This window comes from Marmota flaviventris, chromosome 16, assembly GCF_047511675.1.
Source record: "Marmota flaviventris isolate mMarFla1 chromosome 16, mMarFla1.hap1, whole genome shotgun sequence".
Classification (NCBI taxonomy): domain Eukaryota; kingdom Metazoa; phylum Chordata; class Mammalia; order Rodentia; family Sciuridae; genus Marmota; species Marmota flaviventris.
The window spans coordinates 827,914-855,819 of record NC_092513.1 but is presented as its reverse complement, the minus strand read 5'-3'; the positions used below and the strand labels follow the sequence as shown (position 1 = coordinate 855,819).

The window sequence follows — 27,906 nt, the reverse complement described above, 5'->3', positions numbered from 1 at the left end:
TGTAGGTTGACAGTATTCAAGAAGTTAGTACCTGTTAAAATAGCTTGACTGTCTTCAGCATTTAGAAATGTATCCTATAGCTGAGCAGACTTGGAGCAGATGGCCACACTGTTTAGTGAGTGGACCGTTATTTAACCTTCTGATATTTTCTCTTTTTTTTGAGATGGGATCTTGCAGTGTTCCCCAGGCTGGTCTTGAACTCCTGGTCTCAAGGGATCCTCCTGCCTCAGCCACCAAGTACCTTGGGCTACAGGCACATGGCACTGTGCCTGGCTTAGTATTCTAATATTTTGTTCATAGTGTAATAATATTAACATTTTGAGAACTTTTGATGCTATCATTTGCCTTGAACTTTTTTCCTTAAGCAAAATTACAAGGTTGTTCCATAGAAAAGAGTAGCAGTCACTTATTACATAAGTAATAAAAAATCAAAGGCTATTAAATATATGCTGTGTGTCACCATATAACAGAATAATAAACCTTTCTTGGGAATTTAAGATCTTAATTAAGGAATAAAAAGAGTGGTTTTTTTTTTTTTGTTTCAAAGTATTTTAAATGTATTTACTATATTTATTACATCTTATGACTCCTGGTGTTTTTCTCTCATTTTTTAATGTGTCCATTACAAAGAATGTAAATAGTGAGAAGGAAGAATGAATTATATAGTTAGGAAAGAAGATGAAGTTGGAAATGACAGAGTTCTGTGGAGTATACTCAGGGCCTGGGGCAGCGGGCCTATTCACTGTCAGACACGTGGCTGTGAAACAGTCCTGAGAGCAAGAGGAAAGCTTCAAGTAACCATGCTCATGATAATTAAAAGAGACGTTCTTTTAAGTTCTGTCCTGTGCTGGTAAAGCTACCAGTAGAGGATGATTTTATATGTTATTGCTTTATTTATTTTGCCTGTGAGGTTTGTGCCAGTGTCATGTATGATACTAATTTAAGGACTTTTATATATCCATGTTTTTCAGCTTTAGTTGTCATGTTATTTTATTGAGTAATGTTTTTCATCATTGGAAACTTTAACACTGACAGAGTACAGGAAGACTCTTCCAAATGGTACACCTTTTCCAATGACCACAAGAAAATTCTCACCTTAAAAAAAAAATAATGTGGGATAGTTAATTACTTGTGTTTACTACAGAAGTTAATTGTGAGTGACAATGTCTATATGAAATCTACTTTGAAAGTATGAGTTGAACATAGACAAATTCCTGGTGTTTGCATTTGTTTCATTGATTTTGCCTTAGAGTTATTTTTAAATATCTGTCAATTCAACGTTGATCTCTGTTGTGCCATTGTTTCCTTGAGTTGATTGTACTTCTTCTTCTTTTTAAGGTAAAGTGCAAGTTAAGAGTTCAGACATACAAGTTGGAGACCTCATCATAGTGGAAAAGGTTGATGCATTTTAATATATTTTAGATCTATGTATATGCTGTCATTAACATTTAGCTTTATTACGAGTAACTTTTGAATTTTAAAAAAAATTTTTTTAGTTGTAGATGGACATAATATCTTTATTTTTATTTGTTTATTTATTTATTTTTTATGTGGTGCTGGGGATCGAACCCACGGCTTCACATGTGTGAGGCAAGTGTTCTACCACCGAGCTACAACCCCAGCCCCAACTTTTGAATCTTAATGAAATTATTTGGGACAGGTGTTTTAAATCCTAATATCTTTATGTAAGATTTGATGTACTTGAACAAAAATCTAGATGTTTGTACATTCTGTTTTACTAGTGTATTTTAATGTATATAGGTATAGTCATATTCTGACTGAAATAAGATGTTTGTTAACTGTTAATGATGCATTTTCAGGATTATTTCGTTTGACCTCAAAGTCATATTAGAACATGTTAATAATACTCTATTTCAGTTTTTGGAACTTCTTGTGTAGATAGGTATATTGTCTGTAATTACTGGATATGATTCTTATGGTTTAAAAACTTTAAAGAGGGAAAGGTAAAGGGAAGTAGAAGAGCACTAGAAAAGAAACAAGTGTAGCCGACTGTAGGAAGTAGTCATGAAAATCCAGCAGAGATCAGGAGTAGATTGTCAGAATTGCTGATGATCTGCAGAAGGAAGGCTGGCTCAAGTGCAGCCCTTCCCTTGTCCTGCTACGTTTGTGCATTGGGCATCCTCTCCTCTAGAGTTCATACTTGCTGTGTACTTTCTCCTTAAACATTCCTGGAGACTTTTTGTTTTAGGCTCTAGGCCACATTTTCAATAACTCTCTAGGACACTTTCCCATCAGGCCTTCCATAGAGTAGTCTGAACCTGTGGGGTCAGCTGGTGTCTGGCCGCATGGCAGTCCTCTTTGCCTCCTCCCACTGAAAGGCTGCTTTTACATTATTCTATGCACAGGTTGTGGTTGGCTTTGTGATTTGATTTTATATGATGGGATACGCAGACATTGTTTTGTCATTCATTTACCTAGTTTTCAGATATGTGGATGCAGTTACTGGTCTTTCATTCATTCCATTTTTCGGAAAGCCTCCTTTTTTCTTTTGCTATTATAGAATGGAGTGGTGACCATCCTTGTACATTTGTCTTTGTACATTTATATAGCACAGATTCTGACTAGAGAGATTACTCAGCCTGTTATTCATGTAAATTTTGCTAATTTTCCTTGCTTTTGCCATAGGCTGTATGTTTGCTATATTGATGGCCATGTTATTTAAATACCTTTAATTATACTTTACTTTTTGATTCTGGGCCTTGAACTCAGGGCCTTGTACATGCTACACATATGCTGTAGCACAGAGTTTTTGGTTATATTTTAAATATGGTGTGATAAATAAAAAAGAGAAGGAGGCTATTTCAGGTAAACCTGAAAGGGCTATTGGCATTACAAAATGTGGCTCCTTTAGGGAATTTCAAGCTATTTGATGTTTCAAGAGTAGAGTTGATGTTTTTGAGGGTGGCTTAGAGGAATTGAAGGGTTGCTGGTATTATGGAAGAGCTTCTTGTCCCGAGTTAAACATTTCTAAATATTTCTCCTTTTCCCAACTTGATAAATTCATGTCAAGATTTAAGTAAGAGAGTGAGTTCTCTTTACAGTTTGTTAGTTCTTGTTACTTGTCTTAGGGTTTTCACTTACTGTTTTTTTTTTTTAACTGATGGCCTGCTATAGTGCAGGTCTTCTAGGGCTGAAAGGAGGAGTTCTTTCATTAGTCACGGAGCCTACTTCCTTACGTGTATGTCTTAGAACATGTAGCTATTTTCTCTCTGTATTCCATGTTACTCTTACAGTGGTGTTGAGCAACAGAATTGTCCTCAGCTCCAGAACTCGATGTTGAATAAGCTTTTATTATACATGTCTTGGGTGGAAAAACCATGAGTTACAGCTTTTCTAACTTAAACCCAATGTTAGGGACTTTACTTGTTAAAAATACTATTTGCAAGAGTTCATAATTTTTTTCCAAAGAAGCAATCTTTTATTTTTTTTTTTTTAATTTTCTTAGTTGTAGATGGACAGCATGTCTTTATTTTATTTATTTTTATGTGGTTTTGAGGATTAAACCCAGTGTCTTACACATGCTAGGCAAACTCTCCACCACTGAGCCAAACCCCAGCCCCCAAAGAAACAATCTTTTGTTTAAAAAAAAAAGTATTATTTAATAGCAACCGTATCAACTGATACTTGCAGAATTATAGTGCTCTGGATTGTTCTAAACTTTAATATAATATTAAATAAGATAAAAGCTGTCAAAGTATTTGTTTAAATAAAAATCAGTCCCATTGAAGGTTATGTTATTCTTATGTGTGCAATATGGAAAAGAAAGAAATGTTAAGTTTGTCTCCTAGCTTACCAGGGTGTATCTAAAACTTGGGATAAATCTGTTTGCTAAAATGTTGCTTCTCTAGCACATATCAAGTAAAGAGGGAAGAGGTGGCAAGTGCAGCCTTCACACAGTTCCTGCAGCCCATGGGTGTGTGCTGCCTCCATGGTTGCAGGATCAAAACAGACTCAATGGACCTTGTTAGTGCCTTTTATACCCTGATTAGAACTAGCTTCTGGGGGAAGAGGATGTTGCTTTTCCTTCATCTGGGAATAGCCATTTACTCTTTTGTTGTTTTTTTGCTTTTTTAAAATTTGTTTTAATTAGTTATACATGACAATAGAATGCATTATTTATACCCTGTGATATGTCATACATAGATGGGATATAATTTCTTAATTTTCTGAGTATACATATTACATAATTATATTGGTCATGTAGTACTATATATATACATAAATTAATAATGTCTGTTTCATTCTACTATCTTTCTTATCTCCCATCCCCTCCCATCATTTCCTTCTATCTAATCTAAGGTAATGCTATTCTTCTGCACCCTCTCCCTCGCCTTATTGTGAGTTAGCATCTGCATATTTGGCCTTTGGTTTTGTGGGATTGGCTCTTTTCACTTAGCATGATATCCTCCCAAAACATCCATTTACTGATGAATGCCATAATTCCACTCTTCTTTAAAACCAACTAATATTCCATTGAATACATATACCACATTTTTTTTATTCATTCATCTATTGAGGGACTCCTAGGTTGATTCCATAGTTTAGCTATGGTGAATTGTGCTGCTGTAAACATTGATGTGGCTGTATTTCTGTAGTATGCTGATTTTAAATCTTTTGGGTATAAACCGATGAGGGGAATAGCTGGGTCAAATGGTGGTTCCATTCCCAGCTTTCTGGAATCTCCATACTGCTTTCCATAGTGGTCGCACCAATTTTCAGTCCCATCAGCAATGTATGAGGGTACCTTTTTCCCCACGTCCTCGCCAACATATATCGTTTTCTCTATTCTTGATGATTGCCATTCTGACAGGAGTGATTTGAAATCTTAATATAATTTTGATTTGCGTTTCTCTAATTGCTAGAGATGTTGAACACTTTTTCATATATTTGTTGATCAGTTGTATTTCTTCTTTTGTGAGGTGTCTGTTCAGTTCCGCTATTAGCCCGTTTATTGACTGGGTTATTTGTTTTTCTGGTGTTAAGTTTTTTGAGTTCTTTATATATCCTAGGGATTAATGCTTTATCAGAGGTGCTTGTGTTAAAGATTTTCTCCCAATCTGTAGGCTCTCTCCTCACCTTATTGATTGTTCCCTTTTCTGAGAAGAAGCTTTTTAATTTGAATCCATCCCATTTATTGATTCTTGATTTTACTTCTTGTGGTTTAGGAGTCTTGTTAGGGAAGTCAGATCCTAGGCTGACATCATGAAGATTTGTGCCTATTTTTTCTTGTCTCTGTTCTACTGCCTAAGTCTGTGATCCACTTTGAGTTGATTTTTCTGCAGGGTGAGATAGGTTTAATTTCATTTTGCTTCGTATGGATTTCCAGTTTTGCCAGCACCATTTGTTGAGTAGGCTGCCTTTTCTCCAGTGAATGTTTTTGGCACCTTTGTCTAGAATGACATAACCGTATTTATGTGGGTCTGTCTCTGGGTCCTCTATTTTGTACCACTGGTCTACAAGTCTATTTTGGTGCCAGTGCCATGCCGTTTCTGTTACTATAGCTCTGTAGTATAGTTTAAGGTCTCTTTATCTTATTTTTCTGAGTTAATGCGATTTGATAAATAAGTATTACAGTATATATTGTCATGTCCAGAAGAAACATTACATAAAGTATGTGAACAGATGTACTCTGAAGTTCTGTAAATAACCTGAGGTCCTCCAAACAAGGACTCAAGAGTATACACGAAAAGGGAGAGATGAAAAATGGAGGAAATTATAGAAGAAAAGTAAAATAATGCATACTTGTATTCTGTTTTATTAATAAATTACCCTAATTGTCAATGTTCTGAACATAGCAATAAAGTGAAATGCAGAGTGGATAGAAAACATGACCGAGCTCTATGCCATTGACAAGAACATGTCTTCTCGTCCACTCAGAAAGGAAGATACGTCACTTAAAATTGAACAAAACAAAAGAGCCGGTATGGTAGTGGGCAAGAAAATATTCTTTAGAATAATGGGGAAAAAGTCAGTAAGAAGTTGCATTAGTATGTAAAAGATCTGAGAAGCAACAGCCAGGTCTAGATAGTTTCACTGGAGAATTCCTTAAAACCTTCAAAGGAGATTTACTATTAGTTTCACACAGTAGCTTCTGGGAAATAGTTGGTGGAAATTTACTCAGCTCATTTTATGAGGTTGGGGTTATCTTTATACGAACACCAGAAAAAAACCTCCCAGACAGAATTACAGACTGATAGATATCCCCTAATGAAAATAGTCAGAAAATTTTTAAGAAAATATTTACCAATTGCCATCAGTAATAAAGAGAGTTCCTCAACATGAACAAGTAGAGGTGACTCCTGGAATGTAAGTCTGTCTAGTCCCACATTTTGGAGTCAGCCAGTGTGACCCACTCTATCAGAGACCAAGGAAAAATCTCATGTACCAGCAATTGATGATGGGAAAATATTTGATTAAGTTTAGTACCCATTGACACAAAAGCCTTCTGCAGGTAGGATTGGAGGACAGTAGCCTCATCCAGTTAGAAAGCATCTACAAACCCTGCAGCACGTCTTGTGGAGTGGTAGAGACTGGATCCTACTCTACTTGGACACAGGGATGTTTGCTCTACTAATCTTAGCTGGCCACTCTCATCTCTGAGCAAGGCAAGAAAGGAAATTAAGGACACAGAGCCTGGGAAGGAGAAATAAAAATATCCCTGTTTGCAGGTGACATGATGGTATGTTGAACTTCACAAGAGATATATGAATATCCTCTGGGAAATAAAGTTCAACAAGGTGGCAGGTTATAAGATAAATATGCAAAAACGCATGTGAAAATGAAAAATATAACACTGTTACAGTCACTCTTGTGAAAGTGAAATCTCAAGCATGCTGGAAATTATAGGATGTTGATTAAAGCAATGGAAAAAGACCTAAGTGCATGGACATATGAAGTTCTTGGGTTGCAACATGACACAGTTTTCCAAGCATTGATCTGTAGGCTTGGTGTAATTTCTGTCAGAGTTGCAGGAAGTTTTATTGTTTGTTTTAATAGGTAACTTATTTACAAACAGCTGAAGCAGGCACCACAAGGACAGCAACTGGGAGGCCTCTCTCTGATCTCAGTGCCTGCTCCATAGCCATATTGATCAGCACAGCATGCATGGACGAGGGTGGAAACCAACCTTAACAACCTACACAGAGCTCAGAAGCAGACCGTGCTTCTAACAAAAGTGCCAATGCAGTAAATGGAGAGGAGGCACCTTTTTGACAGATGTGACCAGAGCATACATAGGTTAAAAACCATCACTGATTTTGTAAAAAATGTCAAGCTGTAAAACTTAGGAAAAACGTAGGAGAACATACTAAGAATTAAGTTATAGAAAAATATTTCTTTGACTATACATGAAAATAAATGCATAAAAGAAAAAATTGATGAATTATATCTCATTAAAATTAAAAATGTGCTGTTTGAAAAACCATGTGAATACAATGGGGAAAAACAACAACAACAACCCCTAAAAAAGCAAACAAAAAAACCCCAAACAAGCTGTGTACCAGGAGGAAAAACTTGTAAGCCACATATCTGACAAAGATTTGTATCTGGAATATATGAAAACTCTCAAAACTCAACAGTAAAAAAATTCAAGTTAGAAAATTTAAAGAGACATTTTGTCAAATAGTTACAGACAGAAAATAAGCACATGAAATTCAACATGAGTAGCCGTCAGGAAATAAAAATTAAACCAGTAAACCATCAATACACATATATGAGAATGACTAAAATTAACAGGTGGTGACACTGCCAAATGCTGGCAACAGTGAGAAGAAAGTGGGTCACATGCATTTTTTTTGTGGGAATGCCAAATGGTACAATAACTCTGAAAAGTTGTTGACTGTTTTATTTTTTTTTTTTTAAATTTTTTTATTAGTTGCTCAGAACATTACAATGATCTTGACATATCATACATTTGATTCAAATGGGGTACGTAACCTTAATCTTAGTTTTCCACGTGTACAGATTGCAGGATCACATTGGTTATACAGCCACGTTTACACATAGGGCCATATTAGTGTCTGTTATATTGTGCTGCCCTTCCTATCCCCCCTCCCCTCCCCTCCCCTCCCCTCTTTCTACCCAATCTTCTGTGACACGTTTCTCTCTCTCTCTTTTCTTCCCCTTCACACCATCTTATATGTAATTTTGCATAACAGTGAGGGTCTCCTACCATCTTCCGTGCAATTCCCCTTCTCTCTCCCATTCCCAAGCACCTCTCGTCCCTATTTAATGGTAATCTTCGTCTCATGCTCTTCCTCCCTGCTCTGTTTTGAGTTGCGCCCCTTATATCAAAGAAGACATTCTGCATTTGTTTTTTAGGGATTGGCTAGCTTCACTTAGCATAAATCTGCTCTAAGGCCATCCATTTCCCTGCAAATGCCATGATTTTGTTGTTTTTTAGTGCTGAGTAATATTCCATTGTGTATAAATGCCACATTTTTTTTTTTTTTATCCATTCATCTATTGAAGGGCATTTGGGGTGGTTCCACAGTTTAGCTATTGTGAATTGTGCTGATATGAACATTGATGTAGCTGTGTCCCTGTTGTATGCTCTTTTTAGATCTTTTGGGTATAGTCCAAGAAGGGGAATAGCTGGGTCAAATGGTGGTTCCATTCCCAGCTTTCCAAGGAATCTCCAAACTGCTTTCCAAATTGGCTGAACTAATTTGCAGTCCCACCAGCAATGTACAAGTGTACCTTTTCCCCCACATCCTCACCAGCACTTGTTATTGTTTGACTTCATAATGGCTGCCATTCTTACTGGAGTGAGATGGTATCTTAGAGTGGTTTTAATTTGCATTTCTCTGATTGCTAGAGATGGTGAGCATTTTTTCATGTATTTGTTGATTGATTATATGTCCTCCTCTGAGAAGTGTCTGTTCAGGTCCTTGGCCCGTTTGTTGATTGGGTTACTTGTTTTCTTGTTGTTTAATTTTTTGAGTTGTTTGTATACTCTGGAGATTAGAGCTCTATCTGAAGTGTGAGGGGTAAATATTTGTTCCCAGGATGTAGGCTCCCTATTTACCTCTCTTATTGTTTCTCTTGCTGAGAAAAAACTTTTTAGTTTGAGTATGTCCCATTTCTTGATTCTTGATTTTAACTCTTGTGCTATAGGTGTCCTATTAAGGAATTTGGAGCCCGACCCCACGAGATGGATATTAGGGCCAACTTTTTCTTCTATTAGACGCAAAGTTTCTGGTTTGATTCCTAGCTCCTTGATCCATTTTGAGTTAACTTTTGTGCAAGGTGAGAGAAAGGTATTCAATTTCATTTTTTTGCATTTGGATTTCCAGTTCTCCCAGCACCATTTGTTGAAGATGCTGTCCTTTCTCCATTACATGGTTTTGGCACCTTTGTCTAATATAATGTAGTTCTAATTTTGTGGATTGGTCTCTGTGTCCTCTGTTCTGTACCATTGGTCTACCTGCCTGTTTTGGTACCAGTACCATGCCGTTTTTGTTACTATTGCTTTGTAGTATAGTTTAAAATCTGGTATCGCTATACTGTCAGTTTCACTCTTCCTGTTTAGAATTGCTTTTGCTATTCTGGGTCTTTTATTTTTCCAGATGAATTTCATGATTGCTTTTTCTATTTCTGCGAGGAATGCCGTTGGGATTTTGATTGGCATTGCATTAAACCTATAGAGTACTTTTGGTAATATGGCCATTTTAATGATATTAGTTCTGCCTATCCATGAACAAGGTATATCTTTCCACCTTCTAAGGTCTTCTTCTATTTCTCTTTTTAGGTTTCTGTAGTTTTCGTTGTATAGTTCTTTCACCTCTTTTGTTAGGTTGATTTCCAAGTATTTTATTTTTTTTTTGAGGCTATTGTGTATGGGGTGGTTGTTCTCATTACCATTTCAGAAGATTTGTCACTGATATACAGGAATGCCTTTGATTTATGCGTGTTGATTTTATATCCTGCCACTTTCCTGAATTCATTTACTAGCTCTAGAAGTTTCTTGGTAGAACCTTTTGGGTCTGCTAGGTATAGGATCATGTCATCCGCATATAGTGATAATTTAAGTTCTTCTTTTCCTATCTTTATGCCTTTAATTTCTTCGTCTAATTGCTCTGGCCAGTGTTTCGAGAACTACGTTGAACAGAAATGGTGAGAGAGGGCATCCCTGTCTTATTCCAGATTTTAGAGGGAATGCCTTCAATTTTTCTCCGTTTAGAATGATGCTAGCCTGAGGCTTAGCATAGATAGCTTTTACAATGTTGAGGTATGTTCCTGTTATCCTTAGTTTTTCTAGAGTTTTGAACATAAAGGGATGCTGTACTTTGTCGAATGCTTTTTCTGCATCTATCGAGATGATCATATGGTTCTTATCTTTAAGTCTATTGATGTGGTGAATAACATTTATTGATTTTCATATATTGAACCAGCCTTGCATCCCAGGGATGAATCCTACTTGATCATGATGCACGATCTTTTTGATATGTTTCTGTATCCAATTTGCCAGAATTTTATTGAGGATTTTTGCATCTATATTCATTAGAGATATTGGTCTGTAGTTTTCTTTCTTTGAAGTGTCTTTGTCTGGTTTAGGAATCAGGGTGATGTTGGCCTCGTAGAATGAATTTGGAAGTTCTTCCTCTTTTTCTATTTCCTGAAATAGCTTGAAAAGTATTGGTATTAGTTCTTCTTTAAAGGTTTTGTAAAACTCTGCTGTATACCCATCTGGTCCTGGGCTTTTCTTAGTTGGTAGTTTTTGATGGCTTCTTCTATTTCCTCAATTGATATTGGTCTGTTTAGGTTGTGTATATCCTCCTGACTCAATCTGGGCAGATCTTATGACTTAAGAAAATATCGATGTCTTCACTATATTCTATTTTATTGGAGTATAAGGATTCAAAATAATTTCTAATTATCTTCTGTATTTCTGTAGTGTCTGTTGTGATATTGCCTTTTTCATATGCTAGTAATTTGAGTTCTGTCTCTTCTTATCTTCGTTAGAATGACTAAGGGTCTGTTGATCTTATTTATTTTTTCAAAGAACCAACTTTTAGTTTTGTCAATGTTTTCAATTGTTTCTTTTGTTTCGATTTCATTGATTTTAGCTCTGATTTTAATTATTTGTTGCCTTCTACTACTTTTGCTGTTGTTTTGCTCTTCTTTTTCTAGGGTTTTGAGATGAAGTGTGAGATCATTTATTTGTTGGTTTTTTCTTTTTTTAAGGAATGAACTGCTTTCATTGTGTACAATAGATTCTGATATGTTGTGTCTGTGTTTTCATTTATCTCTAAGAATTTTTAAATTTCCTCCTTGATGTCTTCTGTAACCCATTGATCATTCAGTAACATATTGTCTGTTCTCCAAGTGATATAGGATTTTTCCTTCCTTCTTTTATTGTTGATTTCCAGTTTCATTCTTTTATGATCAGATAGGATGCATGGTATTATCTCTACTCCTTTATAATTTCTAAGAATTGCCCTGTGACATAATATATGGTCTATTTTTGAGAAGGATCCATGTGCTGCTGAGAAAAAAGTGTAACCTCTTGATGTTGGGTGGTATATTCTATATATGTCATTTAAGTCTAGGTTATTAATTGTATTATTGAGTTCTATAGTTTATCTTTATTCAACTTTTGTTTGGAAGATCTGTCCAGTGGTGAGAGAGGTGTGAAGTCTCCCATAATTATTGTATTGTGGTCTATTTGACTCTTGAACTTGAGGAGAGTTTGTTTGATGAACGTAGCTGCACCATTGTTTGGGGCATATATATTTATGATTTTTATGTCTTGTTGGTGTATGGTTCCCGTGAGCAGTCCTTCTTTATCCCTTTTGATTAACTTTGGCTTGAAGTCTGTTTTATTTGATATGAGTATGGACACTCCTGCTTGCTTCCGAGGTCCATGTGAATGGTATGATTTTTCCCAACCCTTCACCTTCAGTCTATGTATGTCTTTTCCTATCAGATGCGTCTCCTGTAGGCAGCATATTGTTGGATCTTTTTTTTTTTTGATCCATTCTACTAGTCTGTGTCTCTTGATTGGTGAGTTTAAGCCATTAACATTTAGGGTTACTATTGAGATATGGTTTGTACTTCCAGCCATATTTGTTTATTTATGTTACTTAACATTTATTTTTCCTCTTTGATTATTTTTTTCCTTTACTGTACTATCTCCCGCTGTTGGTTTTCATTGTTATTTTTCATTTCCTCTTCCTGTAATGTTTTGCCAAGGATGTTTTGAAGAGCTGGTTTTCTAGCTGCAAATTCTTTTAACTTTTGTTTATCGTGGAAGGTTTTAATTTCATCTTCCATCCTGAAGCTTAATTTCGCTGGATTCACGATTCTTCTTTGGAACCCATTTTCTTTCAGTGTTTGAAATATGTTTATTTAAAAATAAAACAAATGTGCTACGATCATATGGCCAATAGTCAAACTTCTAAATACCTTTACACAGAGTGAGATTATTTTTTATTTAAAAATAAAACAAATGTGCTACAATCATATGGCCAATAGTCAAACTTCTAAATACCTTTACACAGAGAGAGATTATAATTTATGTCGATACAGCATCCTGTTTTGGAAAGTTTACATCTCCATTTTCCATAATAGTTCCTAATTGGAAACAGTCCTGAAGTTGTGAACAGATTTGACTGGGCAGACATACTGTTGTGTGTCAACACCATGGGGAAGCATGCTAAGGAAAAACAAGGTGCTCCTTTCAGACTGGTCATGGTTTTAAGGGGAGGAAAATAAACAAATACTATCTAAAAACAACTGGAAATCATCTAGTTCATGTATGACTCCTTGGAAAATAAGACGGGTTTAGAGAATGAAGAGTAATGGCCTGAAGTGAAATTAAGAAAAAAATTCATTTATGGTAGTATTAAAATGAATAAAATGCTTAAGAATAAATTTATCAAAAGAAATAAAAACCTTGTAGTTTGAAAATTCAAAACATTTTTTAAACATGTTAAAGAAGACCTAAGTAAATGTAGACATCTCATACTGATAGATACAAATGGTGATGTTGTGAAAATGTCAGTACTTTCCAAACTGATCTGTAGACCCATACTGTCCAAGCTGATCTCTAGAATTCCATGGAAAACAATTTTGAGAAAAGTTGAACAAGTTCTGCATACTCATTTCAAAGTTCCAGTAGTTTATACAGCATATACTAGTCTGTTTTTGAAGTTGAGAATCTAGGAGTAAAGGTTGAAATTTATGGTTAATTTGTTGATTCTTGATAAGGATGCTTCAAAAATTCAATGAGGCCAGATATGGTACATGCCTGTAATCCCGCTGAGGCAGGAGGATCACAAGTTCAAAGCCAGCCTCAGCAACTTATTGAGGCCCTAAGCAACTTAGTGAGACCCTGTCTCAAAAACACGGTGGGGAGCAGGCAGGATGTGTGTGGTTCAGTGGTTAAGCACCCCTTGATTCAATCCCCAGTACTAAAAAAAAAAAAAAAAAAAGTGAGGTCATGTGCTTGGACAGGTGCCCGTTATTCATTCCACAATTAATGTGTATTTGGTTTGCTTCTGAGGTTTGCCCTCAGGAGTGGTAGATACATCTGTGTTGTTGAACTGTCTCCTGACATGTACATGCACACATGGATGTTGCATATGTACCCAGGAGTGCAGTGGGTGTTGGGTATGAGTGTGTTCTGTGCACAGTGGCATATCCATTTGTGCTCTCATCAGCAGTGACTTCCCGCTTGCCAGCACTTGCATTGCCAGCTGTTTTAATTTACATTTCTGATGTGAGTGTTGTAGTTGTGATCCTAGTGTGCGTTTGTCTGAAGTCTAGTCAGTTGGGTATCTTTTCATATGGTTCTGCAGGTCTGCAGGTCTATTAGTAAATAGACCTTGAAGATATCTTGCAGTTTTGTTTTCCCTTAATTAGCCCTTCTTTCTGGTCAGTGTGTAGGCCTTTGTGTATTGTGAATCAGTGTTGTTATATATGCTGTACGTATCTTCTTTCTTCCTTCCTGGTGGGCAGAAGTTGTTAATTTTAATGAATTATACTTTATTAATCTTCTCATTTATGCTTAGTTCTTTTTTTAAAAAAAAAAAATTTCTGGTGGTGATGAGCACATACTGTAATCCTAATGCTTGGGGAGGCTAAGACAGGAGAATCACTAGTTCAGGGACAGCCTGGGCAACTTACGAAGATCCTCAGCCGCTTAACGAGACCCTGTTTTAACATAAAAAATAAAGAAGGAGCTGAGGATGTAGCTCAATGGAAAAGTGCCTCTGGGTTCATTTCCCAGTACCAATAAAATAAAATAAAAAATTCCTACAAAAAAGTCATAAAACACTATTATAATATTTAATGAGTGACAAGACAATTAAGCAGAGAAAGAAAATAAATTCTGGATTATCGTTTAGAGATTTTGCTGGGTTTACTTTTACATTTAAAATTATAGTGTGGCATAGAGGTCAGGTATCATTCCTGCACCTCCCCTTTGGGCATCCAGTTTTCTCAGTACTTTTTATTGGAAAGACCCATTTTTTTTTTTTTTTTGTTGGTCTGTAGTGTCACCCTATAAATCTATGTGTGCTCATCTCTGGATTTCCCAGTTTTGCATGGGCATAATTACCTTGGTGAAATGCTATCTTGTATTAGTTGGTCCAGTTTTATTTCTAGTGTCATTAAGTTGTAGAGTCAGTCCTCACTCTCTTCTTGGTTATTCTTGGCATTAGCAGCTCCCTGTATAGCTGAGAGAAACCCTTATCAGTTCCCACCAAAATAGAGGGGGGTAAAAATCAACTAAGATTTTGTTTGTATGTATGTTGATTGTATGTTTCAATTTATGGGCATTTGACAACTTTGCAATTACATTGTAATTTCTGAGCAGGATACATTTTAAGTTTAATTTCTCTAGTAATGTTTTATATTTTTCATTAGAGGTCTTGAGCATCTTTTATTAGTTTATTCTAATATTGATTTTTTTTATTACTGGAATGGACATGTTTAATATTACTTAGTTTCTTGCTGTTTGTTACTGGTATATATCCATGTATCTATTTATTTGTGTGTGTGTGTTAGTCAGCTTTCCATTGCTATGACAGAATACATAAGAAAAACAAAGAAGGAAAGATTTGTTAGGTCTCATAGTTTTAGAGATTTCAGCCCATAGTTGCTTGGATCCAGGCTATGGGCTTGAAGTGAAGTGGAACAGCATGGTGGGGAGCTTTTTGGTGGAGCAAAACTGCTAATCTCATGATGGCTCGGAAGCTGAAAGACAGGGGAAGAGAGCACACCTGTATGTAGAGGAAAGGGCTAGGGACAAGATATGGCCTTCAAGGGCATGCCCCCAAGGACGTTACTCCTGAACTATGCCACACTTCCAAGTGTCTATCACCTCCCAATAGCACCACCCTGCTGGGATCCAAGTCTTTAACACACAAGCTTTAGGGGACATTTATGACCCAAATCATAACAGTACATGTTTTTCTCTGTGTCATTAAGTTTTGCTGTTACATGCATTTACATCCATGTGGTTTCTTTGGAATTTATTGGCTATTTTTTTCCCCTGCTTTCAAGCTCCAAAATTGATGACATCAAGCCTCTTTTCTGTTCTTTTGTATGCATTGATTTATGTGATTTTCCTCTTGACGTCTTTCTGACTTTGGCTGTTGTACTCACTTTCTTGTCAAATTTTTATTATCTTTTCGGTTTACAATATTTTCTAATGTCTACTGTGATTCCTTCTTTGACCTTTAGATATCTTTGTCCTTTAGAGATCTACTGGTCATGCTTCTTTGTAGTGTTAGAAAGAATAGCAGTATCCAGCATAATATTTCAGCCTTAATAACTTAGTATTTGTTTTTACTACTACTTATTGACTAGGCCATTTCTTTGTCATATGGAAAAGTACACATATTTAGAAAATTATGTGAAATATTCTTATTTTAAGTACATATTTTTTTAGCTTGATTTTCCCCTCCCATTAGGGTTTCCAATTGATAAAATGATTATAATGATGAGTAAATGTTTGAACTGTGACTAGTAAAAATTTTTATGTGCCATATATCTTTGAGTTCCTTTTCTGTCATAAAGAAGAGCTCCTCTATTTTGTGAGATTTTGTTTGCTTAGTCACGCATTTATTAATTCACTGTATTTTAATGATGTGCTGTTATGTGTTAGATATTGGACAGTCACTGCCCTCACTCCGTAGGGCCTTTTCATCTAATGGAAAGGATGAATTTTTATAAGGCAGTAGCTGTTGTGTGAGTTAAGGTTCAACAGAAGCCGTGAAAATGGCAATATTTAACACTTTTCCGACACAAAGCATTTTGTAAGTCATTGCTAAATGCCATTTACCTCTCTGGATGATGTATTAAAATAACGAATAACATATTAGTTATTTCAACATAATTTTAATGATGACATTAATTGTAGTTAGCTGTTTTACTTTGGAATGGAATAATGTAATTTGTAAAGCTTCATATAGGTAATTATTTTTTTTTATTATTCTTTGCAGAATCAAAGAATTCCATCAGACATGGTATTTCTTAGAACTTCAGAGAAAGCAGGTATTTTTATTTTTTTGCACTGTTGTTGATTCAGTATTTTGGCAGTTTAATTGTTATTTTAAGAAGTAAGAGTTAAGTTTATGCCTATAAAAATTTCCCTGATAATATTTTGAATTTATTAGTTTCTAATAATCTTTAGTTCTTGATATTTACAAAGGTGGCTTAAATAATCCTGTCACAACCTGTGTACCTTAATTAGTTTTTCTTCCTTTCATATTCAGATATAATTAATTAAATGATGTCATTGCTCAAAACTTGATTGCTGTTTTGTGTTTGCAATTTTATTCATTGATTCAGCAAATAGTTATTTACTTACCACTTCCTTCATACCAGGCATTAATTGTTGCTTGCAGAGAGAATAAAATCCATAGGAGTCCATACATACAATGACCATCAGTAGTAATCCTATTGTATAGGTCCTATAGTGGTGACAAGAGCTGTTAGGGTTATGTGAGAGTGCTGTCTAGGTGAATTGCCTTACTCTTCACAGGAAAAACAATATTTAGATGGCCTGAACTTTGAATAAGTAAAAAGTGGAAAGAGTAAGGGGAGGGAAGCCTCATGTGGTTGACTGGAGAGGCCATGTTGGAAATCTGTTAATTCTTCATCTGAGTCTCTAGTCAGTTCCTGATTGTGTGACCTAGCTTTGTGGACTGAGGGCAGTTAGTCAACGACTGTCCAGAGCTTCTCTCTGCCCATTTCTCAAACTCGTTGAGTACGTCAACCATGATTTTGTAGGAAGCTCAGCATATTGTCATTTGTTTGTGTGCTTAGCATGTATTATTTCTAGTGTGAATACTTTTTTTTTTTTTTTTTTTGGGCCAGCTATAGAGTTGGTAGTTATTCACCTTGTCAAAGAAGGCTGTCATCAGCAGAGGAGTTAACCTTAGAATTAAGTGGCTTATGAATTCGGTTCTTTACTTTATCATGTGTTATTTAATGTGAGTTCTTAGGTTCCTAACTGGGGCAGACATTGGTAAGGTACTCTGCATCTCTTGGAAACAGCTGGGCTTATAGTTTATCCTGTCCAGTGAAGTGGATCCGTGCCTCTGGGCTCTGTCCTGGAGAGTAGGAGCTGAAAGTCTTTCACGTACTTTGCGATGTGTCTACTGTTTCCTTTCTAGCTCAATGGCAGCCTTGGAAACTGCTGGTTGAAGGCACAGAACTTTCATCAGCGTGGCTTCCTGAATGACTGCTTTTGGAATAAAGCTTCTCCCCTTCCATTGCCAAATGGATTCTGTTGGAGGGAGGCATAAATCTCTATTGTGAAGCACTGCAGTTGCTGGTTTGTTCTTTACCATAGCTGTTGTTCCTTAGTGTGTTGTCTTCTTGATCTCTGTTTTGGAAGACTTCTCTTTTTCTTCACAAGTAGTGTGATTTGCTTTTAGAGTTTTTGCATGTGTATTTTGAAACTATCATTGGGTAGCATTGGAGTATAAAGTGCTCCATTTCCAAGTATTTCTAGTCATTCCCTGGAGTGCAGTGAAGCTACCTCAGTGTTGCAGCAACACAGTGATAGGCTTCCTTCATCACAGGGCATATTTGGTGCAGTGCTCTGTTGCATAGAGCAGCCTGCCAGATGGTGAGGGAACTCTGTTGGTGAGGCCCCTGGGAGACCCATCTCCTTGGCTGTGTACACATGCCAGAACAGATACCTCTCAGTCTCAGCACATAAGCCTGTGCTGCTGGATTTTTGATTGCAAGTGTTTTGTTAAGGATTTATGCCTCTGTGTTCATAAAGGATATATTGATTGTTTGTTTTGTTTTTCCTTATATCTTTGCTATCAAGGTAGTATAGTACTGGCCTTTGAGTGAGTTAGGAAGTGTTCTTTCCTCTTCAACTTTTTTGGAAGTTTATGAAGAATTATTATTGAATTCTTCATTAATGTTTGGTAAAAGTCACCCATGCAGTCATCTGGGACTGGATTTTATTTTGAGGTTTTTTTTTTTTTTAAACTAATTTTCTTGTTAGAAGCCTTTTCAGATTGTTTCTTGAGTTAGTTTTGGCAGTTCATGTCTTTTTAGGAATTTGTGCATTGTATCCATCTAATTTGTTAGCATACTGTTCTTAGTATTCCCTTGTAATACTTTTTATTTCCTCAGTGATGGTAGTGGTGTCCTCTCCTTTGTTCTTGATTTTAATAATGTGATGCTCCTCTTTTTCTTAGTCACTCCAGCTAAAGGTTTGTTGATTTTGTTGATCTTTCCAAAGAACTAACTTTGGGTTTCAATAATTTTTTTCAGGTACTCTCTGTTTCTTATTTCAGTGTCTTTATTACTTCCTTCCATTCATTTTGGGTTCTGTTTTCTTTTGTACTTCTAGTTTCTTAAGGTGGAAAGTTAGATGAGGTCTTTATAGTATAGGCATTAAAATTCCATTTCCACCCAAATGCTGCTGTTGCTGCATCCCAAAAAGTTTGGTATGTTGTGTTTTCATTTTCATGCTCTCAATAGCATTTTTAAATTTTGCTTGTGATTTCTTCTTTAACCCATTGTTTGATGATGATGATGTTTAGTTTCCAGGTATTTGTGGATTTTTCTAAATTTCCTACCATCACTGATTTCTGGTTTCATTCTGTTGTGGTTGGAGAACACACTCTGTGGCCTCAGGCAGATTCACCCAGATCTGTGTTCTGAAGCGAGCCCCTGTGCTCTAGAGCAGGATCTGTGTTTTGTCACTGAGATGTGGCATGTCCAGTGGGTGGGTGTTTGTCAGTTCTGGTGGGTCTGCAGCATTGGTCACATCTTATTGTCTTCTATCTAGTTATTCTGTTCATGGTGGAAAGTAAAGTGGTGTAGCTTGCAGGTATTTTTGCTGTTGTTTCTATTTCTCCTTTATGTATTTGTGACTGTTGTTTGGGTTACACATAGCTGTCTGCTGGATGGATTGGCCCTTTGATCACTTTAATGTGTCCTGGAGATGCCTGCTCTCTATTGCTTACTGTTTATATTGTTTCCTATTATCTTTAGCCTTCTGTGTCTTTGAATTAGTCTAAAGTGTGTCTCTTGTAGACAGTGTATAGTTGAATCTTGATTTTTTTTTCTTCTATTCTGTTAATCTTTGCTTTTTAAATATAATTAGCTTTATTCAGGAAAATTTATATACAGTTAGGTGGACTCATTTAAAGTACAACTTATATGTTAAAGCGTATTAACAAATATACCTTCCTGTGAAACTACTGTTGCTATTCCCACACACCCTCTTTGCCCCATTACCCTGCATTACCCTGCTTCTCTGGCCCTCGAGTTCTTCTTCTCCCACATCTGGTGGCAGAGGAGACACACAGCTCTGTGAACCTCAAGACATTCTTCCTGACTGCCCACACATCATCTTGAAAGGAGTTTTCTTGTCTCTGCTTCAGTTTGCCTTCACCACCTGCACACTCACTCTCAGCCTATGACTTCACCTTCAATATCACCAGGAGCATTGGGGCCCTCAGACTGACAGTTCCTTCCATATTCTCTTCCTTGTTAAAGCATATGTTGAGCATGATGGCAAATCAGCACAACCACTTTGGAAAGCAATATGGAAATTTCTCAAAAGACTAGGAGTGGAACCACCATATAACCTAGCTGTCCCATTCCTTGTATTTTATCCAAAAGAGGTAAGAATCAGCAAACTATAGTGATAAATGCATACCAATGTTTATAGCAGCACAGTTCACAATTGCCATGTTATGGAACGAGCCCAAATGCCTGTCAGCAGACAAATGGATAAAGAAAATGTGGTATAAACATAAACACGACAGAGTTCTACTCAGCCACAAAGAAGAATGAAATTATATGTCATTTCCTGGTAAATGGTTGAAATGGGGAGAATGTCATGCTAAGTGAAATAAGCCAGACTCAGAAAGTTAAGAGTCAAGTGTTTTTCCTAGAGAGAAATAAAGAATGAATATATATATATATATATATATATATATATATATATATATATATATATAAAATATCTAATGAAAACAGAAGTGAGAATAGTGGGGTAGAGGAAGGGAATTGAGAAGAAGGGAGGAATGGGAAAGGGGAGGAACTGCAGAATGAAATTGACCAAATTATGCTGTGGCATGTGTGAGTATGTCGCAGAACTACTTTTATGTTTAACTATAATTCAGTGTTTAAAAAGCAATAAATAAATAGAAGGAAGACCAGTAGAAAAGAGGAAGGGGATCAAAGGAGGAAGAATGGGAGGGAAAGGGGGAAGTCCTGGGGATTGAAATGGATCTACGCATTTTATATACATTTTTGAATATGTTAAAATGAAGGCTAGTCTTATGTATGACTATAATGCACCAACATAAAAAAAAAAAAAAACCTGTATATTATTTACTGTAATTAAAGTCTTTAAACCTTAGTCAATACAGAAGTCCTAGATATAACAGTGTGTTCAAGCTTGGACAACAGCAGCTGGGTGCTTGTCAATACAGCTTGGTGAGTCTGTTCATGGCATCACATTGACTGTGTATTAATACGGAGTATTCTATTGAGCTGTGAGTGGATTGTTTAGAATGTAAATGAAGCTGTTGATGGATCTGGTGACTGATGGCTTAAATTCCAATCAATCAATTGCTTCATCAGTTTCTTAATTCAGATCAAATATCTCCTGGGTGCACACAGTTCTTTTAGTGGTATTAAGAGAAATTAATGCTTTAAAACTAATTTTCATCAATCTCTTATAAATGCCAATATCTTTTTCACTTGTGTCCTAAGTTGATGACATTATAATTGAAATGTTCAGGACATATTACAGTACCCCAGCTATCCCTTGTTAGTTGGACGAGGGTAGGTAAATGACACTCTCCTCATCTGCATTATCTCTGTAGTGCTATTCATCTTGCCTCCAGCTTAAAAATTTCATGCAGAGTCATTAAGTCATATAAATGATTTAAAAATTAAGTTTAATGACCAGGGCTCTGGTATTAGAAATGTGAAGTCAATGTCTATTTCTCTTTTGTTGGGCATATACTGTGGCCCATTTCTTTCAGAGCTGCTAGATCCATGAGCTGGTCCAGGCTACCTGCTAATGCTGAGAGGTGACTTGTTACACTATGACAGACTCAGCTGTCTCTCAGGGTCCTTCAGTTACTTCATCACCACCTGATGTGGCTCTCCAATGTGACACATACACGAGTTGATCTTAATTTGGTGGTTATTAAACCTGTCCTTTCCTGTCAACTCTTGTCAATTATTCAAAATAAAATCAAGTATTCATAAGAAGTCTGTAATAGGATATAAGCAGACCAATTTAATAATTCATTTTTACTGATCTATAACTGGCATTCGTTGTAGCTCGTGCTTCTGTTAAAAATTACTAGATCTGGCTCTCTCAAGATAAGCCAGGTTGATATGCTTCAGATTTTACTGCAGTACTCCTCCTTGCCCCTATTGTAGCAATTGCTGTGTGGTTAGTAAGTTTAACTGTGCTTGGGGGAAAAATAGTATGTCATTTTACCCCCTAAGTTTTAAAAATAGCATATAATTATTTAACATGATATGTGTCTTTTTTTACAGAAAGACAACTGAACTGTTTTCATTGTTTAATATTTCTACAAAGATCCAGATAATTGGTTTAACTTTTAGATACTCTGTGTGTATGAAATTTAAGACGTTACAGAGAGTCTCACCTGTTCTTATTTAAATTTTAGAAAGTAGATTTGGAGCAGACTGGAGAGAAATGAGAATCTGTTCCGTTGAAGTTACTTTTATTTATTTTTTTAATCAAAATAAATATATTCATATGTTTAAGAGAAAAAAATCTTGAAAGAACATTGAACTTTAAAATAACATGAAGTACAAATTTTCTTATATTGGTTCCTGGTTGAAATTCATCAGCTGTAGAGAGTGTTGTTCTTTTCATATAATCTTTAGGAAAAATAACGTACAATATATGTTTATTTACATACATCATAATTTAAAGTGTATGTAATCAGAGAAAAACTCTTGAATATATCATTAATTGATAAAGCAAATGGTTGGAAAATCTTGTTATAGCTCTGATCTTATTGTGCCTGAGAGAAGCAGCTTCACATTCAAATGCCCATATTGAGGATAGCTAAAAGGGTTAGAATTAAAGTGACTACATGGTTAGGACACATCTGAGGCACTAAATTGGTGGCACTGTGATTAGTTGACAGTGCATCATTTGGAAGAGAAAAGCATTTGATGGTTATGAAGAGTGAGAATGAAAGAATGTCCAGCAGTAAGCACAAGTGTTTCTCTATTTTTGAGAAATAATTTGCTACCAGTCAGTGACTTCCTAGTGTATGCCCTCATGGCTGAGTGTAGTAGATTTTTATAACACCACTCCATGAGACACCTTACTTCCCCATTGTAGAGAAGAAAAAACAGTGAGTCCTAATAAAATAAAGTAACTTGACAAGGAGTGTCAATTAGTGAACTGTTCAGCCTTGAACCATCTGGCTGTTCCTTGTGTCATGCCAGGTTTTAGTCACAAACCTCTGGTGCAGAAGTCCTTACCTTTGTCATGTCATACATAGGGCTCTGTATTTTCTTTGCTGTGGGATCTGTATTGATGCACTGTTGGGTGTTGAGAATATCCATGTCTTCACCTCACACTTGATGAAGGTGGCATTCCCTGGCCTCCCTCCTTGTTGTGAAAATCAGTAGTGTCTCCAAAAGTTGCCAAGTAGTTTTTTTTATTTTCATTGGAGAGTCCCTAAAATGAATCTTAAATGCTTGGTGATGTGTCTTTTGAGAGTAATTGTTTCCATATTTTTCAGAGACCGTTATTTCCACTAAGAACAGATTGAATCTATGGGAATTGAGACTGACTTGTCTCCAAGCCACACATAGCCAGTAGCACAGGGTGGAAACCTGACTAGCCAAGCAAGTTTAAGCACCGCCCTTCACCAATAGGTAGTATATGTGGAAGGCAAATTACCTTTCCTCTTCCTTGCCTCAGCTCCATGAGAAGGAAGCTCTATTCTAGACCAAGGGCTTTGTTTCTCTACTTCTTGTTGGTGGAGGCGAAGGCCTCATCCCAAGCAGAGCTGGCCCCTCTCTGATTTTTCTCCGACCGTGATGCAGAAGCCATGCTCAGGAAACTTGTGTCAGAATATTGTGCTGGCCCTTCTGCTTCCAGTTCCTATTCATAGGCAAGAGCTTTGCTCCAGCCTTATAGGTGTCCCACCCCAGTGATTCCTAGCTCTAGCTAGTGGGTCAGCCAGTGGACACTCCTGGAGGGATTGCTACCACAAGCTCACCCCAAGGGCACTTGAAAAGCACATGTCCTGCCCTAGCTCCAGTGCAGTGGCTCACATGTTCTAACAGATTTCTGCAGGCAGTAGACTTTGGAACAGAGCCTGGCACAGTTTATGCCAGGGCATCATTAAGAAATTTGGGAGAACTTGGTAGTCAACAGTTCAAGGTAGGAGATAGCAACACAGCAGGAACCTCCTTGGAGAGTCCCAGGATCCTTGACAGGGAAGCTGTATGCCTGTGCTAGGTTCTAAGAGCTATCACAGGGGGACTGGGGCAAACTCAGAAGGATTTCCCCAGAGACAATTTAGCAGTGCCACAGCCTCACTGGCACTGGGGCTAAATAACTCATGCTCCTCTGACCCAGCAGCAAGTCCTACATAGCTCAGCTTAAGCCTGAGATCACAAGTATCTGTTAGTGTCTAGGGTGTGGTCTCAGGAGAGCAGGGACAGTGCCTATAAAGCCGATTCCTGAGTGAACTAGAGCAGGACCCTGCCTTCCCTGATCAGCCCTTGGCACTGCAGAACCTGACTCCTCAAACAAGTTGCAGCACTACCCTTGACCAGTAGGTGGTGTGTGTGGAGCCAGGGCTCAGCAGACCATGAGCAGGGTTGCTGAGGTTGCTCCTGCAGGGAGTGGGTTTTGCAGAAGTAGTTCAGCTAGGTCACTCCAAAAGCAGATGTTTGTTTATCACAGTTCAAATTGTTCAGTGCTTCAGCTGTGATTTTAGGTGCTGCAGCAGGGGGACTAAGGTGTGTGATGCTGTAAGGCTTGGATTTGGGGTGCAGTGCACCTGATCGAGGTTTTTGGACTGTATGCTTTCTCTTGAGATCTAAGGCTTGTCTGTCTGAAAAGCTGGAATAGGTTTTCTCAGAGGATGGCAGCATACTTCAGGTATACTGGGGGAACTCTGGTTCTCAGTAAGCAGCTGCTCAGCAGGTGTTAGTGACTTTCCCCATTTTTGAGGAAGAGGAAGAGACATTCTACTATGCACATGTATTTTGTACATTTTTTTTTTTTTTTTTTTTTTTGAGGGATTTGCTGCCGGGCAGTTTCTAATCAGTAGAGTAGACTCTTACTTAATTTGGTGTTACATTGGTTTCTCACCCCACAGTCTTTGGGAGGTGGTTTCTAACTGAGCTGTGCTTCCTGGAATTGTGATGTACTCAGTCCCTTCTTGCTACTTACCCCTGTCATCAAAGGAGGTTTTTGTAGAGAAAGGAGAGGAGTCTTCAGAACACATCTGGGGATACCATTGCAGACCCAGGTACAGGCAGACAGCTAGGGGAGGATCCAGCAGCACATGGAATCGGTAAGGCCAGAGGAGAGCGCTTGCATGAAGGAACAGGTTGTTGCCCAGTGCTGCTCTGAGGCCATTGGAGAGTGATGTGAAGGGTCTGTTGGGTTTGGCAGCAAACCTTGTTGATGTTGGCCACAGAGGTTTCAAAGTGATGGGGATTTAGAAGAGTAAAAAAGGTGGTACTCCGTGGCTACAAGAGCAGAGATGGTTTAACACTCGAAGAAGGGTTTACGGGGGTGGGGGGTGGGGGGCGGCAGTGGTAGGGAGCTTGCCTGCCATCTGTGGGGCCCTGGGTTTGGCCCCACCACTATAAAACAAGAGAGTACGTGAAGGTCAGTTGATGTTGTCCCAGACTTTTTTGTGGACTTTGAGCATTTTTTAGAAGTGCTTACTGAGTGAGCTGTGGTGCTTCTCACTCTAGGTGTTCACACATACAATTATGTGTGCAGTTTATTGTTGCCTCCCGACATGCAGTGCTTTTTGATGCTTTCTCTTCATCCTGAAGGCTGTGTTCAGTGGGCAGAATTCTTGTTGGCTAGTCCAGAACCTTCTGATGTTTTTATGAGTAATGTTTGGTGGTGTTTACTGTGTTTAGAGAGAACAGGAAACAGTCAACTATTCTCTTTCTTGAAGTGACAGTCCCTTAAAGATTTTATTCAATTTGTGCTTTCTCCCATTGGATCCTAGGCTTTTTGTTATAAGGAACTTTCAACTCAGTCTGTGCATGCAACGTATTGCAGTGAACCATTGTGGAGCCCTCATCCCATGTTAATTGTGGTCATTATTTGACCAGTTTTGCTCCATCAGTCTCATCCTCTCCTCCAGTGGCACAGGAATCCCAATACTGTGTGATTATGTCAGTTAAGTTCCTTGGCATTTTACAACCAGAACCACAGTTCTATTGTCATCCCATAAAATTCTCCATCATCTTATATGCAGTTACTTTCCAACTTTCTGATTCTCTGATTTCTTATTTCTTTTTATCTATTCAAATCAGGGCCTATGGTCTGACACATTGCATTTGGTGAGTATGTCTCTTAAGTCTGTTTTCACCTATATAATTCCTTCTCTTCTTTCTTTTTTACTTATTGAAGAAACAGAGTAATTTGACCTAAAGAATTTCCCATATTTTAGATTTGCCTGACTGCACAACTGTGGTGTTAGTTAAGCTCTGCCTTTGTTTCCTGTTAAGTGGTAGCAAAGTCTAAAGACTTCATTATGATTGTTTTCAGATTTCTTTCTGCTGCTTCTCTTTTTGTTGATGGATGCTGTGTCACTGCTACTCTGTGTGTCCTGGTGTGATGCCAGCTGCATGATGTTCAGATGGCCCTCTTGGAGTGATGTGATGAGTAGACAGGTGTGCCCTGGCCCACCTTGTTTTTCCTGGGTTAGCAGCCACAGGGAGCTCTGTCCAGACCCACTGGTTCCTTCCTTGTTGACAAGTGTTAACTCCTTCCCTTTCTCTTTGAAATTGACATTCTCTTAAAACTTGTTCCTATCAACTGTTTTGATTACTCTGAAATTTCAGGAAAGGCAAAACAAATCTTCAGTACTCCCCTTATTTACTTATTTGAAGAACAATATGCTGGAAAAACTAAAAATAGAATTTTCATTTACTGCAGCAATTCCAATTATGGATTTTTACCTAAGAAAGCTGAAGGCATTATGTTGCAGGGATGTCTGGAAGCCCGTGATCCTGGCTAAAACTCACAGTAGCCAGGTATGGGGCCATTGGCCAGTGTCCACAGGCATCAAGTGGTTGGAGAGGATGTGCTGTGGGTGACTTGGCATGTGTGCACAGTGGTGCACTGCCTAGCCTTTAGAAAGAGGCACATCCTATCACTTGTGCAACCTGACGAACTTGGAGGATGTTCTGCTGAGGCAAATAAACCAGCCACAGAAAGACACAGGCTGCGTGTTTTCAGTTCCGCATGGAATCTGGAACAGACCATCCACCTCACAGACACAAAGACAATTGTGGCTACAAAAGGCTGGGGTGGCAATGGCCCAACGCTATAGGAATAAGGCCTTTTTAATTTTCATTTACTTATTTACTTATTTTTACATCTGTTTTAGCTGGTCATAGTATGCTGTACAGTTCAGAATAACTAAGAGAGTAAATTTCAAATGGTCTTACTATAGAAAATGACAATTATTTGAGGTAATAGATATGTTGAATAGCTTAACTATTTCACATTGTGTTCATGAATCATATAACAACATTTTATTCCCTGTAATGTATACAATTATGGTTCATCAGTTTACAACAACAACAAAAGAACATGGTGGGTTCTTAACACAGGCAGGCAAAGACTTTTTAGTAGATTTATGTCCCATGCACTTGAACATGTTGATGCTGCACAGCTCGTGACTGCTTCTCACAGTCAGATTGCCCCTTTCTTCTATGTGGAGGGCCTCCGTGGTCTCTTGACAGTGGTGCCTGCCTACAGGCCTTCCTGCATGGAAGGGTACTGTCTCAGCCTCTTTCTTCCTCACTCCTGCCCCACCACAGGTCTCAAGCAGCTCTGATTCCTCCTGAGTATTTTCTTTGGAAGGAGCTTGATTTCTGTTTCTTTCTTCTTTCTCTTTTTGATACTTGTAATTGACTTAGAGGTACTTTACCAATGAGCCACATCCCTAGCCTTTTTGTTTTGTTTTTAATTTTGAGACAGGATCTTGCTAAGTTTCCCAGGTTGTCCTTGAATTTGTGAACCTCCTGTTTCCAGCTTTTTGGGCTTCTGGGATTGTGGGTCTGTGCCACTGCAACTGGTTGATTTCTCTTTTTGAAAAGAATAATTTGTCAAGGGTGCACTGATGATTTCCAGTTCAGATTCAGGATCACAAAGTTTTTACATCTTCAGTTTGTATTTTT

At 37.5% G+C, this 27,906-nt stretch overlaps 1 protein-coding gene across 5 annotated transcripts in view; it reads left to right on the top strand.

Moving 5' to 3' along the window:
* Positions 1–27,906, top strand: part of Atp9b (ATPase phospholipid transporting 9B (putative)) — a 256,120-nt gene that overhangs the window by 65,711 nt on the left and 162,503 nt on the right. For 4 of the 5 annotated variants that reach the window (XM_071602594.1, XM_071602593.1, XM_027935319.2 and 1 more), the window contains exons 6-7: positions 1,339–1,397; positions 16,470–16,521. The exons of the other annotated variant lie outside the window; for it this stretch is intronic. In XM_071602594.1, coding sequence (XP_071458695.1) covers positions 1,339–1,397; positions 16,470–16,521 — 111 coding nt within the window. The remainder of the gene's footprint in view (positions 1–1,338; positions 1,398–16,469; positions 16,522–27,906) is intronic. 5 annotated transcript variants of the gene reach the window in all.